This window comes from Aphidius gifuensis, linkage group LG1 (genome assembly GCF_014905175.1).
Source record: "Aphidius gifuensis isolate YNYX2018 linkage group LG1, ASM1490517v1, whole genome shotgun sequence".
Taxonomy (NCBI): domain Eukaryota; kingdom Metazoa; phylum Arthropoda; class Insecta; order Hymenoptera; family Braconidae; genus Aphidius; species Aphidius gifuensis.
In genome coordinates, this window is record NC_057788.1 from 23,537,102 (window position 1) to 23,553,733 (window position 16,632).

At 25.1% G+C, this 16,632-nt stretch overlaps 3 protein-coding genes, 1 long non-coding RNA gene and 1 other non-coding gene across 18 annotated transcripts in view; 2 read left to right on the plus strand and 3 right to left on the minus strand.

Annotated features, from left to right (window-relative positions):
• The window catches only part of LOC122854370 (TLD domain-containing protein 2-like), a 102,649-nt gene that overhangs the window by 21,867 nt on the left and 64,150 nt on the right, over positions 1-16,632 (plus strand). For 5 of the 13 annotated variants that reach the window (XM_044155041.1, XM_044155080.1, XM_044155107.1 and 2 more), the window contains exon 1: positions 8,830-9,279. In XM_044155041.1, coding sequence (XP_044010976.1) covers positions 9,260-9,279 — 20 coding nt within the window. In that variant the 5' untranslated portion in view covers positions 8,830-9,259. Of the gene's footprint in view, positions 1-6,052; positions 6,118-8,402; positions 8,698-8,829; positions 9,280-15,999; positions 16,237-16,632 lie in introns of those variants that run through there. The other 8 variants (XM_044155014.1, XM_044155130.1, XM_044155056.1 and 5 more) reach the window with 4 other exon arrangements.
• On the minus strand, positions 994-3,773 carry LOC122854541. 2 transcript variants are annotated; one of them, XR_006373979.1, is made up of 3 exons: positions 3,429-3,773; positions 2,812-3,331; positions 994-1,991 (listed from the first exon to the last, which is right to left on the minus strand). It is a non-coding gene; the product is annotated as an uncharacterized LOC122854541 (long non-coding RNA). The 2 variants fall into 2 exon arrangements; XR_006373978.1 differs by lacking the exon at positions 994-1,991 and adding an exon at positions 2,305-2,657 and having other exon boundaries at positions 3,429-3,757.
• Positions 3,959-5,246, minus strand: LOC122854537 (estradiol 17-beta-dehydrogenase 8-like). The gene is made up of 3 exons (XM_044155285.1): positions 4,913-5,246; positions 4,330-4,819; positions 3,959-4,266 (listed from the first exon to the last, which is right to left on the minus strand). Exons 1-3 carry the CDS (start codon positions 4,950-4,952, stop codon positions 4,050-4,052), a joined length of 747 nt encoding a protein of 248 aa, XP_044011220.1. The 5' UTR covers positions 4,953-5,246; the 3' UTR covers positions 3,959-4,049.
• On the minus strand, positions 5,285-8,259 carry LOC122854507 (katanin p60 ATPase-containing subunit A-like 1). Its single transcript, XM_044155252.1, has 5 exons — positions 7,359-8,259; positions 6,457-7,282; positions 6,251-6,363; positions 5,891-6,017; positions 5,285-5,821 (listed from the first exon to the last, which is right to left on the minus strand). Exons 1-5 carry the CDS (start codon positions 7,621-7,623, stop codon positions 5,623-5,625), a joined length of 1,530 nt encoding a protein of 509 aa, XP_044011187.1. The 5' UTR covers positions 7,624-8,259; the 3' UTR covers positions 5,285-5,622.
• On the plus strand, positions 11,582-11,653 carry Trnae-uuc. Its single transcript has one exon. It is a non-coding gene; the product is annotated as a tRNA-Glu (tRNA).

Genomic DNA, 16,632 nt, shown 5'->3' on the forward strand with positions numbered 1-16,632 from the left:
GAAAAAAGATAATGATATAGAGAAACGATTAAAGGGGAAATGAGAGATGAGAGAGGAATGATGATTTTAGTTATAATAGTGGGGGAAAAACGATTTAGAGTGTATGGTACGACTTCGTACCTTGACCAATCTCAACGCGACTTGTTTTAAGCTATGCCACAACGACCTTAGAACCCGACACAATCGGTGTCGGTTGAAACTGAAAATGGCAAAAGAAAGAGAAACAAGACACACAGACACATGTCTCATGGCCAAAACTATTTTTTTTTTTTTATTTATTTCCATCTTGTCTATTATTATTATTATTATTTTTTTTTATTTTTTCATTAATATCTTTACAATTTTTTGTTTACACTTTGGAGCAGCAACATTTTTATATGTATTATTGGAGTATTTTTATTATTATTATATTTATTTTTTTTTAACTTATAAAATTACTATACAAGATAGCAATTGATAATGATGAATAAAAAAAAAAAAAAAAACATTAAATATTAAATCAGTGTTGATAGGACACACGTGTGTGTATATAATATTTATACTTGATTCTTCATCATTAGATCCAAAGGATTCACGGATGGCTAAAGTCTTTTGCACGCGCGCACAATATATTTGTCTCTGTTATTTGATTTTTTTTCTTTATCATTTTAGTCCTCCGGTTTTAGTCGTCTCACTGTTTTTGCGCATTTTTTATCTCACTTTACAAGCCACGTGTAGTAAAGCCGAATAAAAAAGGAACAATAATAATAATAATAATATATAAGAAAAATAAAAATGTTGATGGTGCTCATTCGCAACACTTATATATATATATATATTACTATACAACATGAGTTTGCGTGGTCCTATCGTGATAGAGCTCAAAGTTTATGTTTACGTATTTTTTGAAAAATTACCACTTCAAGATGTATCTTAAATATATATATTGGAGGGAGATCAAGTGTGTTATTCAACCTTATATATTGACAAAAGCAAAAATAATTGATAGTAATAATAATAAACAAATATATTTTTAATATATACTTGAAGTAAACAATATTTTTTTTTTTGTTCAATTATAAATTAATAATGATAAAATATATAAATTAACGAAGATAGTCATAATAATTAAAATAACGATATTAAATATCCAATTATTTTTATAAATAATAATTAAATAATTATTATTGTTTATGATGAAGCTATTGGAGCTTAAATAATCTTGATATGTATTTTGGAAATTTTGTATATATTTATTTAGATAATTTAGGTCAAGTAAAATAAACATTTAAAAAGCCACAAGTAAATTTTATATGCGTGTTTGCAACAGTCACTTTCACGCAGGTCACATGCATTTATAAAAAAAATAAATATTATATATATAAAAAGAATGCATGAAAGCTTTCTTCGTGTGTCAATATATTTTTATCCACCCACGATTTGAAAATTTTATTGAAAATTAATTTAAAAAAAAAATATATAAGTATATTATTCTCTTATTTTTATAAAATAAATTTATATAAAATTATTATTCTAACAATAGTGAAAAAAATGCAAAGATTTAATTGATAAATTCAAGATAAAAAAAAAAATTATTTTAAGATATTTTCTAAAAGCGTAGTTATGAAATTAAAAACAAGATTGCAAATGAAATTGGATATTTTGGTAGTTACATGAGAAGAATGTTAGGGGGGTTGATGGACAATGACCCAAAAGCACGTGTGTCCCAAAAAATATCAAGGCAGTAGTAAATTTCATACAATTGCCTTGTTATTATTATGTTTTTTTTTTTTTGAATTTTAATATGTTGATGTATTTTTCATAATATGGAGACAGTAGGCAAGCTGGCAAGGCCATAGACCCAAAATGCATTCTCGGTTATTTAAAAATAATATACCTATATCTATATTAAAAAATCTCAGCTTTCTCTTCTTCTCATATCTCACCTCAACTCACCTAGAATCGTTTATTCTAAACATTACATAATCCACCAGATGCAGGTCAAACTAACACTGAAAAAAAAATAAATGAATAAAAATTAAATCAAATGCATGCTTGGTATTTAAATTGTTTTTTCTGTTTTTTTTTTTTTTAAATATATAAATAATTTTTTCTCTGTAGAAATTTGCATTGTAATTATTTTAATATTGTGTAAATTTTTAAATTTTATAAAAAGAATAATTATCATTTAAAAAATAAATTAAAAAATTTATTTTTAAAATATCAAAGGCTTAAAAAACAAGAATAAATTTTTATATTTTTCTTTTTTAGAAAATAAAAACTTATGATACATATTTATATTTAAAAGTATTTTAAGCTCTTTTTTGTTATTTTTCATTTTCTAATTTTTTTTTTAGAGGGTATAAATGATTTTCTGTTCTCATTTTACGTAATAGAATCAATGTATAGCTATAAAAAATAAAAAAAAATAAAAATCTGGTGAAAGTTTGATTAATTCTCAGGTGATGACGTGAGGCCAAATGAAGGGCCAGTTTTTTTTTAAGTATAGGAAAATGTATTTTTTTTTCTTTTCTTTTTTTGATGTGAGGGTAATGACCTGAAGTCGTTTGTAGCTTTGAAAGTCAGTGCATTCGAGGGCCAAGGCGACTCCCGGATATGACCGACTTTTTTTATTTTTATTTTTTGACAATTCATTCTTGCAATGACGAATACTTTATCTAAAAAAAAAAAAAAAAAAATACATTTATCATTATAATGAAGAACTTTTTTTTTTTTACTAAATTATGTAATAGACCAAGTAGTCATACTATTATTTTTAAAACTAAGGTATTTTTATTTGAAGGTTTATTTTGAATAGTTCAATGACCTTACCTGCAGCATAATACATTGTTATTTTCTTCGACATAATTGTTAGCTCATAAAATTACTGCTGCATCATCAAAAATCTTTATAAATTAATCCTTGAAGTTCTTTTGTTTTTTTTATATTTTCCATCATCAATAATTGTTTTGTTAAATTTTTGTTTGAAAATTAGAAATCAACCAATAGTTCTTTGACATTTTTACATTGTTTTTTTTTTTTTAATTAATATTCAACTGGTGAATCTTTAAATATGCCAAATTGAGAATAAATTAACAACTCTTTGATGTCATTTTGTTTCATCAGTCATCATGTTTTCTTGAAGATTAAATCACCATTTATGTGATCTTGATTTTTTCATGATGATTGTGTTTGTTTTGATTACTAATTCCAAAATATATTAGTCTAATTCGTCCAACTCGTTCTGAATTTTTAAGCATCAAATTGTTCCAATTCAAAATATATTTTCAAGGAAATATTTATCAATTTTTTTTCTCGGAAATTTTGATGTAAACCTTATGTTAATCCACTCCTAAAATTAATATTAATATTAAATTTAAATAAACTTATTGAAAGTAAATATTTTGAGATTAGTTGACCTTGAATATTTTTCAAATGAATTAACTCACCCATAACGATAAAATAGAAAACATCATCACATTGACTACTCTTTGATTGTTTAAATTAAATTTTGATAATATTTGCATTTTTAATAATTAATTTTCTTGTTTAGTACGTGAATTAACTTGCGATTATTTACAACACAAATGCACACTTATGAATTATGATGATACCAAAAAAAAAAAAATCAAGATAGGTAAAATAAATTATGCTTATGATTGATGATACGATATAACAGATAATATATCTAGATAAATCATCAATTGCTAATTGAATAATTTGATTAAAATATGCCCTGATTATTTAATATTTATGCAAACACGTATTCATTTCGTGTGACTGTTTTTATTCATAATATAATTAATAACAATGTTTAGCCATCTATTGTCGAGCTGGGTGAACATTAATCATCATGGCTTCTGAAAGCGAAAAAGAGTGGTAAATTTCAAATATTAAAATATTATAATTATAAAAAAACAAAACAACAATAATATTTAAATAAAATAATTAATTCAATCAAGATGATATAATCAGAAAATCTTTCTTGCATTTTTTTTATTCAACTCAATAAAAAAAAAACTACGTAGCCAAAAATATATTATTTTACAAAATAATTTTCTATATTTCAACTAAAAAAATCCTCCTGTTATTTCAATTGAGGCACCAGTGATATATGAACTTTTATCAGATGCTAAAAATAATGCCAATTCAGCAACTTCATCTGGTTGTCCAACTCGTCCAAGTGAAATTCGTGGATGTAGCATTTTCATAACTTTTTCTGGTATTGTATCAATCATTGGTGTTGATATCATTCCAGGAAGAATTGCATTAACTCTTACTCCATGTCTAGAAAAAATTATTACATAAAATATTAATAAATAAAATAAATAAAAATTAGTTAAAACATACTTTCCAAATTCCATAGCAGCTGTTTTAGTAAATGCAATAACTCCAGCTTTTGATGCTGCATAATTTGCTTGACCTTTATTTCCATTTTTTCCAATAATTGATGAAATATTAATAACAGATCCATTTTTTATTTTTGATTCTATCATTAAATTAACTCCTATTTTTGTTAAAAGAAATGTTCCTTTTAAATTAACATTAATAACATTATCAAAATCATTTTCACTCATTTTTAGTATAAAATTTTCTCTTGTTATTCCAGCAGAATTAATTAATATAGACGGTGGTTTTGTAAATTTTTTAATTGTATTTTCAAAAGCATTATTAACACTTGTACTGTTTGAAACGTCCAGTTCAAGTGGTAGATGATTTGAACCAAATAATTCTGATACTGTTTCTTCAGCTGATGATAAATTTTTATCAGCAACAATAACACTTGCTCCTTGTTTTGCCAAAATACGACATGTTGATTTGCCAATACCACTTCCACCACCTTTAAATAAATATAACAAAAATATAAATTAATATCACAATGCAACACTTGTTGTTTATTTATATATTTCTTCAAGTTAGTAATACAACTTACCTGTAACAAGAGCAATTCTACCAGCTACAATGTTCGCCATTTTATTATTTTTCGCTACTTCATTAATTATTTATCAGTTATTTTAATGATAAATATTTGATCTTTGTTCTACTTAATGTTGGTATACTTCTGAGTAGACAGTCCATCGATGGCACCACTTTCTACTTATACCCACTCTAGTTCCACGTATTCAAGAAGACCTCTAGTCTTCTTGCACGTAGTATTTAATATGATAAATAAAATATGTACAATGATTTAAAGTAGATTTTTCTCTCATCAGCTGTTGGAATTTGGGAAAGTTCTTTTATACGATGGCGTTATTTTTTCCATGATAATTATTGAAAAATTATTTTAATTAATTAACTAATCTTTATGGTAACTTTTTTTTATTTTTCATTGATAAAGAATTATTTAAAATCAGACAATTGGATAACTTAATTTTTTTTTTTAAATCTATTAAAATAATGAAAAACAACAAATTAATTCCAAAATATTGTAAATGGAATACGTCAAAAAGTAGAAGAAATAAATGATAATAATAAAAATAATTAGTAAAACAATATTTAAAAAATTCTTAACAATGATATTGGCATATAAATGGCATTCAAATAAGATAAATAAAATATAAAATAATTAATTAAAGATAGATAAAAAATTATCAACTTAATTAATAATATTAAATTGGAAGACTCTTTTTTTCTAAATATATATCATGATGAACCAAATTCATTCATCCATTTGTCATATTTTTCAAGATCTTCTTGTGAAACACTTTTATTACATCTGTCAATGGCTTCATGAAAATCATCAGATGATACTGGTAAATCTAATTCTTCTTTTGGTAGTTGACGAATTTGATCTGGTTTTAAACCAGCAATTTTTTTTCTCATTGACATCATTGATGCATCCCTTCAAAAAAAAAAAAAAAAATTTAATTAAATAAATTGTTTAAAAATTATTAATTATTTTTAAACTAACCGGCAAACATTTGTAATATCAGCTCCAGAATATCCTTCAAGTCTTGTAGCAAATTCAGAAAGTACAACTGAATCATCAACTTTAACATCACGTAAATTAATTTTAAGTAATGCTTCACGACCTTCGCCTGTTGATAAAAAAAAAAAATAATTATTGTTTCAGATGGAATAAATTTGGATGAGACAAACTGACGAAGATGACGACAACAGTCATCAACTTCAGCAATGGTGAGTTTAGTAATTAAATTTTTATTATTTGATTAATAAACATGTATCTATTTTGCACCGAGTGTGTTTTCTCTCATGCCTATGATTATTTAAAATAATTATTTACTTGAATATACATACTAAAATTACTTACGATTTGGGAGGGGAATGTAAATACGTTTTTCTAAACGTCTTCTCAATGCTTCATCAATGTCCCAAGGGAAATTTGTTGCTGCAAGTACCATGACAACTTTACTTGGATCATCACTAAATTAAAAAATAATAATTATTATTATAATTAGAATAAATTTAATTAATTTTCATAGAATCAAAAAGAAAAAAAAAATATATATTCAATACCTATTTGAACTAATTCCATCCATTTGTACAAGTAATTCTGACTTGACTCTTCTTGATGCTTCATGCTCAGATTCTGATCCTCTTCTCGAGCACAATGAATCAATTTCATCAATAAATATTGTACTTGGTGCATAAAATCTTGCCATTTCAAATAATAAACGTACAAGTTTTTCTGATTCACCTCTGTATTTTGATGTCAATGTTGATGATGATACATTAAAAAATGTTGTACCACATTCAGTTGCAACAGCTTTAGCAAGCATTGTTTTTCCAGTACCTGGTGGTCCAACCATTAATACACCTTTCCATGGTCTTCGTATACCCTTAAAAAAATCAGGCATCCACATTGGTAATACAACAGCTTCTTCTAGTAAACGTTTAGCCTCATGTAAATCAGCAATATCTTCCCAATGTATATTTGGATTTTTTTGAACAATATCACGTTCTAAAACATCAACAAGATCTTTATCATTACCAGCTGATTCAAATTTACGTTCTTCAACTTCAACATCATTTTTTTCACTTTCTGTTTTTTCTTTATCATCACGTTTTAAATTTTTTTTACTACTATCATCTTTTTTATTATTTGTTGTTTTAGTATCATTTTTTTTACTAGCTGTTGTTACTGTTTTTTTTAAACCTGGACGATTAAGCTGTTTACGATTAATATTTTGTGATTTAACTGATGTTTTTTGTTCGGTTGGTGTTGGTGGTAACCATACATCAAGATCACGAGGTGTTTGAACACCCCATGATGATCCCATACTACCACTTGACCATAATGCTGCATCTCTTGTTGGTTCCTCATATTGTAATGATGCTGAGCCTATTAAATATTATAATAATTTATAAATTGTTTATATTATTTAATGAATAATAATATAATTTATTTAATATCTTACCTAGCATTCTTTCACTTCTTACATCAACTTTAAATAATTGCAATGTATGTGCTGATGATTTTACTTTTTCAAATTCATTTGCAATTTGTTGTTGAACAAGTTGCCATTTTGCTTTTCTTGTTGTATCAACAATTGTTGCTAATAATCTGTGGATTTGCTGAATAACACCTTGATAATATACTCCAGATGTGTCGTAGTTACCAGTCAATGCCATGTCTCTAGCTAATTTTGTGTTTTCACATATTTCATTAACAGACACAGCCATTTTTATTTTTAATAATTATTTGTTTTTATTTATTTATTTATTTATTTTTAATTTTTAGGTTACATGAACATATCAGAAATTAATGTAAATATTTGTTAATGTAAATTAACTTGATTTGTTTTTTTTAAATTTAATTTATTCTTACAATGACACAAGTTTATCAAAAAATTTTTTCTTTTTTTTGTAAATAACTCAAGAAATATTGTCAATAAAAAAACTAACACTTTATTTGACCATTTTTGTCTTGATGTTTCATGCAGTGATACAGTGACGTACGTACATAGTTTAATACAGAGATTGGCTATTTGTTAAAAAAATTTATTGTAAACAACACTTCAAGCTAAAAATTCAACATTCTCATTTGATTTTTATTATACTCCTACTGTTTTAATCAATTTCAATGATTGTTCAATAAGACCATGATTTTTTATCTCTTTTATTTGTATTTTTTTTCTTTATTTGAGAGAAATTCTTCTTTGACAAGACCTTGAGTTTACATTTGTAAATATCCACAACTATAGGAATCTGTAATTACCAAAAAAATCACGACAATCAACAAAACTCTGTTAACAATTTTTCTAATATTTGACAAAAATAATCAATAATTATTAACAATAAACAGTAACAACAAATAATAATTAATATATTTTTTTTCTTTATTTAAACTATGGAAAAAGAAAAAAAAAAAACAAAAGAGAAAATATAATTTGTTAATAATTTTTCCAGTAGATGTCGATACTTGTTCGTGAAACTCTCGTATTTTTTTTTTTTTTATATACAGTTCGGAGCATGACATTCGGGTGTCAACAATTGACGAAAAATTTCGTAGTGCGAGTTGTTGTTGTTTTTGTTATTAATATATATGTCATAGAACATTATTATAGAACGATACAAATTTAATTACATCACGTTTGTTTACGTTGATACTTAACAGCCAGTTAGACGACAATACAATTCCAATATTATTTAATGTAAAAATATACGTAATTTTGTCATTATTAATTTTTTTTTTTTTCATTTATTTTTTTGTGTGTGAAGAGCTAAAAAAAAATAGACGATTCCTATCATCAATTGGTGAGTCGAGGTCATTTTGGAACAAGGGGGGTCATCGGGGCATACCGGACGGTTTTTATTAGCCGTTTTTTTTTTTTAAGTCTTGATTGGTATATAATTTTTTTTTTTTTTTTTAATTTTTTTATAACATAGTCGCTACTGGAAAGAATATTGAGAAACGCGCGCGCGCGCGTTCAAGTATCATTTTTTTTTTTATTTATTTTTTTTTTTTTTATATTCTGTCACCTGTGAATACATGTATTATTATTAAAAAATATAGACGCATATAAATGTATTTTGAATGCGTGGGTTTTATTGTGTATTATACTGACAGTTGACTTTATGTCAATGTGCTCAAGACAATTGATATTAAACATTATAAAACTTGGTTTTCACGCTGTGTAATTTATATCTCATTATCATCGTTGAGAAAAAATACCAAAGACGGCTTTCAGTTGTATCCAAGTAGAAGAAATACAAAGTTAGAATCCAGAAGTAAAAAAATTCGGTCTTATAGAATTTTATTTTTTATATTATTGAGCAATAATAAAATAGTGAACGTAAAATTGAAAATCTTGACATTATGGCTGACCGAGGAAAAATGTGAGTAATTTATATTTTTATTGATACACATTAATATTAAATAATTATTTGTTTTCAATATGATAAATAAGTATGCTTATCAGACAAACTGTCAATATTGTCAAGTACATTCATTGACATTTTTTATTTTCCATTGTTTTTTGTTACATAAATTATTATGATTTTATTTTTGCTTCATGAAAAATTGACTCTATTGAATCACTCATCACTACGACGCTTAGATAATTCTTTCTTTAGTGATTAGTATTGTTAATATTACTGTTTAATAATTATTTTATTTTCATTGATTAATATGATATATATATATTTAAAAAAAATTACTTTAATAGAATGAAAAGACAGTGATATTACCGACATTTAATGTATATAGATATTTTTTATTGTTATACATTGCGGAAACAACATATGTAATAACTTTTTTAATTCCACAAGAAAATTAAGGGTGTGCATTATATCAATATTACTATCATCATACTCGTTGAATAATAATAATAAAAAAAATATACGTACTGAAAAAAAAGAGGGCAGTGTCATACGTGACGTATGTTGAACATCGATAAATTTGCTATTGAAGTAATATATGTGTTTATGTTATAATAAACAAAAAAAAAATTAATTTAATATCATTAAATTTTTTTTATTTTTATATACATTAAATACTTGATTATTATCAATTTAAATATTTTTTTTTTTTTATAAATTCCTAAGCTCACCCACCAGCTGTTAGAAACATCAATAAAAAATTTTACTCCTTCTTTTTTGATGTGAGTTAGACTGAGACAGATAGAGAAAAAGTAGAAGGAGAAAAAATAATATATTAAAAAATTAAAATTCCCCCTTTTCTGATTGTCATCATCAGCATCATCATCATTGTCAATTGATACCAATCTGCCTTGGTATATTTAAAATCATTCTCTCATTTGCGTCACTTGTCACATCATTTCTCTCTCACTACATTTGAGATCGATTTATAAAATGAAAAAACAAACAAATAAATATTAAACAAACTGAACTAAATTCATATTACAATTATTGTTATTATTATTATTATTATTATAATAATGAGGATGTAATTTGAATCTAAGTTTATCAGTCGTGCACGAGTTATGAGCAGGTCAAGGTCAAGTGAAGTTTCGCATAATTCCATTCCGTGTGCGCGTCTGTCGAAAGCAGCAGGGTCATGGTGATGAGGTGGATGAAGAGTAGGTTGTTGGATACAGTGGGAGGTAGTGAGGGATTACATTTATATATATCTGTATATAGGGCTGTTGCAAGTTTCTATAGATGATGAGAAAGACAGAATCAAAATGCATTATAAAAATAATAGCAGGTGTTTTTGTATTTTCAATTTATTTTTGTCTTTATATCTTTAATTTTTCTTTACGTGACTCGTTGTCAATACTCGTTATGGCTATTTTATTTGCTTATTATATAGACAGATGTGTAGGAATTTTTAAATATATAAATATAAAACTGTTGGGCATCGATTCTATATTCGAGTACTTGACTTTTTTATTTTGCGTGTATGTATATTTTTATATACATAGACACATACATTAATAATATTTTTCAACAAATTGATTGTACAAATTTAAATATTACATAGTACTTTGAGTTATGCTAATAGAACGAAATCCATTACAGTATAGAAGGGTCAGCTTACAAGTATAATTTTATTTGTTTATTTTGAGATAAAATATATCTTTGCGAGTTTTAGATTTTTATTAATGTTTTCAGTTTGAAAATATTTGTGTGGGTTGTATAATGATTATGTGAATATTATAAAGTATAATAAGGTAAATGCAAAGTTTAAGGAAATAAAAAAAAATTGATGCGATTATACATAATTTTTATGAAAATTATTATGTTAAATTATCGTTAAAATGTATTTTAAAGTAAACTAGTTGAAATTGTTTCAACACCTACGTAAAATTTACAAATCTAAAAGATCTAAAAATATATTTTGTTCATTCATTCGTTAAAATTATTATGACACATGTGCTAGGTGTTGAAGTAATTGTAAAAATGGATATAAGATAAATGAGTGGGTTAAAAGTAAATTTGACAATGTACATTTTATAAAAACGATAATTCTGGACATTTTTTCGTTTAAATTCAAGTTAATTTCGAGATTTTATTTTTATAAAAATTCTAATATAATAATAATAATTATATCTCTTATTTTTCATGAATAATTAGGCTTTAATAGTTTGTTTTTATAAAAAAAATATCTGGTGTATTTTTAGAAGATATCTATATTTATATTTATAAAGAGTTCGTAAAATATACCGGGTATATCGTATCCGTTATGGTCTACTGGTTAGGATATCTGGCTTTCACCCAGAAGGTCCGGGTTCGATTCCCGGTAACGGAATTACTTTTTTTGAATTTTTTTCTAAAAAAACTAAAATTTATCATACTTTCATGTTATTTTTTTTTTCCGAAAATTCTCTCCAAAAAATCCATTAGTAATTTTTTTTTCAAATTTATAGAGCAAATAGAGGCTTATTTCAACTAGATTCAATAAAATTTCTGAAGATCCGCAAGCAGTTTTTTTTTTGGCGAAATACCATAAACCATATTTTGAATATTTCGGACTTTATAAAAATTCTCCTGTAAAAGGGCTTCAGTAACTTTTCTTTAAATTTGAAGAGCAAATCGAAACTGGCTCCAACCGTTCCCAAAAAAATTCCTAACGTGGTCCAAGCATTATTTTTCGCGATATGCCATAAGCTCTATATATTTTCGAGATTTTGAATTTATTATAATTCTCCTGAAAAAGGGTATCAGTAACTTTTCCCTCAATTTGTAGAGCAAGTCGAGACAGGCTCCCTCAACTGCCCTCCAAGAAATACCTCGTAATTTATAAATAGAAAAATTAAAAATGTAAATGATCCATTATAAATTATTATCACTTACATAATTTAGATTTTACTTATTTTTCATTTGAAAATTCAATAGATGAATTTATCTGTCTTGATTTGATTTTTGTCCTAGTTGCAATTTTTTTGTGAGTTGAAACATTTTTTATATTCTTTTTCTGCACTGAAAATGTGCTTCTCAGATATGAACGTGCTTGGAATATTACATTTATCTTTTATATATACGTAGATATTATAATTTAAAGTTCAGAAAAATGAAAAAAATAAAATAAAGAGAAGAAAAAAATATTTCTATTCGAAATACAAAAATACTACTAAAGAATATTTTTTTCTATCATTTTTTATTTCTTTTGTTATTTTAATTGAAGATTCTCATTTGAGTTTTTTTTTATTTTTCCTTTCTTTTTCGAAGGGGAAACAAATGTGTATTCTGATTAGTAAAAATGATATATATATTTACATGAGGATATGGCATGTGAAAATGTTGAAAAAAAAAAAAGGCACTGAATATATTGTGACTTGATAAGGCACGTTTTTTCACAATAGCAATATTCTACTTTAATAAAATTCTTTATTTTCTATTTTTTTTTTTATATCTAATTTATTATTATTATTTTCTCTTCTATTCTTACGTGATGTTTGTTTGTTTTGTTTTATTTCATCTGACAATTACAATATACAAAAATACATGCACGTATGGCATATTAAATTCTGTGTCATTTTATATAAGATTATATGGTTTTCATGATAAGCCACAATTATTTCTAACACCATTGACGTGATAATACCAACAATCAGGCTACCCTCAATCTTTTTTTATTTTTCTTAATCCTTATATACTTTTTCTGTGATAATCTTTTTCGTCAATTAAAAAAAATATACTCAAGGTTTCTAGCATTATAGTAGTAGTAGTATATATATTTTATAAAAAATACGCATATAAATAAAAATTAATCGTCGGTGACAATATAAATTGAGTATATATACACACTGTGAGATAAATAATGTTGTTGATCTAAGAATAGAAGCTAAAAGAGGGTGACTGATCGGAAAAAAAAAGTTGAGAATAAAATAGGTTGACACTGTGTAAAGATTTAATGTAAAAAATAGAAATTGGCATTGTTTTTATTGACTTTAAATGCTGGTCATTCTCATCAACAATTATATATATACACAAGGGTAGAAGAATAAAAATAAAAAATGATAAATATTGATGGAAATAAATGTCACAAACTAACACCCGTCGTGTTTTATTAATCCATTGAAAATAATGACCCTGAAGTTGACAGAACTTTTGATAGTATATTTAATCATTGAATTTTTGAAATATTGGATAGAAATATATATTTTAAAACCAATATGGCAAAAATACCAAAATTTGGTAAAAAGCTCTATATATACTCCAAAATTTTTGATCCAACAGTGAGGTATTTTTTTATTTTCATTTATTTATAATCTTGTTAAACATTATTTTTTTTTTTGTCTTTTATTGTCCATGTTATCGTAAACCTAGACAAAATCATCAATTTGTAATCCTATATAAATTACTCAGTATCAAATGTATCTTAGAAAATTTTATTTTTTTCTATATCTTTTTTTTATTTACTTGCAATATTTTTTTTATTTATTATTATTACAATTTTTATTTTCATTGTTATTACATTTTAGATGTAACAGGGTGAGCATAAATATATACAAAAAAAAAAAAAAAAATTTATAGAGACCGTTGGACGATTCGCCCGGAAGCTTTTACTGAATTTCGGTCACGACCTTGTCGAGATAGAGTCGAGAGAATATTGTGAGGCTCGATAGAAAATCATTAGCCGTGCCGACCTCGAATTTTTCATTTTTTAAATTATCATAATTTTTTTTTTTTTTTACATTTTTGTTTTTGTTAAAAATATATTTACTTCAGTGACTCTGTTGAAAATAATTTTTATTTTTTTTTTTGCTTTCTTTTTAATTATACTTGATATGAATATATATTTTTCTTTTTTGTTAACGTTTGTACTTTTATTATTATTTTTCTTTTGAAATATTATATAATATTAGACGTAAAAGAAATAGTGAAATTAAATATAATATAAAGACAAAGTATAAGGTGTGCTGAAGAATAGTGAACTCGGCCATTCGAATTTTGTCGATACTCACGGCTTGACCTTGTGCCATCGACCAGACACCTCTAGTTTCATATAATATACAGAACTACCCCTGTATCAAATCCACATATATAGTATTGCTATATACCTATAACCACCACAGTGCCCAACAACTAACCGAACCAACCCATTCACCTGCTATATACACTCTATATCCCGCAGTGCTTTTTTTTCTTTTTGATTTTTTATATATTCATCCATATATCTTTACTCGATAATTTTATTTTTCTATTAACCTCCCCTTTATTGGTAACTATGTACTTTGTGAGTCGATGGAAAAACTAACATTCAATCGATTGCATATAGCTTTTAATAATAAACGAAAAAAATATAAATTTCAAGAAATGAATAAATAAATATAAAATTATAGAAAAAATACTTTGGTAAATGTATTTTTATTTATTTTGAATAAATGCCAGCTGCATTCACATACCTAAATAAATATCATATAAAATATATATTCAATTTAAAATTATACAATTGAATAAATTGAAATAAATATAAATAAAAAAGACAAATACATTTTCTTTTTTTTTTGGATATAAATTTTCATCAAATTTTACCAAAGTCATATATAATTTAACGCATATACATAAATTTACATCCACTTATATTTTTTTGTATTTTTTTTTTCAATCCGTATAATTGAATTACAATTTTGTAAATCAATATATAATGTTGGGCAACAAATGGCAACGCATTGATGAGATTAATTAATTCACGTGTTTGGCAGAATTAGGTCAAACAAAATTTCCGGTTAGAGAAAAGGTTATAGATATATTTTATATATATGTCAGAATTATGTTGGTTGTCTTTTTCCGTTTATGGACTGCGTGTGTATGTGTGTGTGTGGATATTGTCTATAAAATATATGTGTAAATCAAGGGGGTGGTAGCTAAACTACACAAAAAAAAAAATAAAATTGAAAATAGCCCGCGTACAATGGAAAATGAAGATTGATACGATGCAAATCACGTTTGACATGAATAACCAAAAGTTATGCTGTGTATACACATGTCATTCAGCAAAAAAAAAAAAAATAAAAAAACAAATAATTGAAAAGAACAATATACAAGAGTGTGTGACATGTGAATAATTTATATATAGAAAAAACGGATTTTTTTTTCTTTTCATCTTTCTTTCTTTAAAATTATTTATGAATTTTTTAAAAAACCTTAAATTAAATTTATGAAATATACAAAGATCAAACAAAATGAAAAAAAAATAAATTAAAATTTCATCATTATATATTTTGTATTTTGCACATTTGTGTCATGAAAATAATAAGGGTAGAAAAAATATGAAAATATTATACATAGCTGTATATGTTTTCTTAGTGAGAGACGAATAAAATGAAAAATAAATAAATATATATATATGAAATTGCGAATAGAATGATTTGGCACGTTAGGGGTAGTTGAAACAAGGCAAGAGGGTTGTTAAGTTGGCTATACGGGGGTTGTGAAGAGCTTTGTGTGTGTGTGTGTATCATCATAAAAGGTAAAATGTTTATAGGTATAGGTTTTGAGGTGGAAAAAGTAGAGGGGAGTTTAACCACGCGCATGGGATGAGAATAACTGTGTGTGAATCTCTGTGTGTATGTGTGTATAGTCAAGGGGGTTTGCCCATTTCCGTTATGGACGCTGAATAACCGTTGCTCCGAGGGCTTCTAAAAACGTCAGTTACCTCGCGACGATACTTTCGTAATCATCGGTTGTGTATGTGTGTGTGTGCATGCCTAGAATTTATCTTAAAAACAAAATCAAAATTACAACAATAAAAAAAAAATTCATAAATCAAAATTTTACATTTAAAAAACTTTTAAAAATATTATCATTTTTTTTTTTTTTTTTTTAAAAATAATTAATATTAAATTTTGTTAAATTTTTTAAAATAATTTGCATTAATTATATCAGGTGATTATTCAAAAATTGTTGGATGCTAATTGTACTTGAAATTATTTTTTTTTTTTTATTATTTATTTTTAATGACATTCATGATTAATAAATTATTTATATTTATTTTTATTTTAAATGGTGTTTCAATTTCTGTTTATAAATGTTATTTTGAGATTGACACAGTTTATCGATGAATTGAATAATTAAAATAATTCATTATCATTCATGAAAAATTAAATATTCATTGAGGGGGTTTATTGTCTTGTTGGAATAATATATATGTTGTCACTATAATTATCATGATTTATTTAACAATAATCATTAATTGCATATGTTTTATACAATTTCCCCTATATTCAAAAATAAATAAATAAATATAAGAATAGTACAATTATGATAATTTTTTAATAGTCT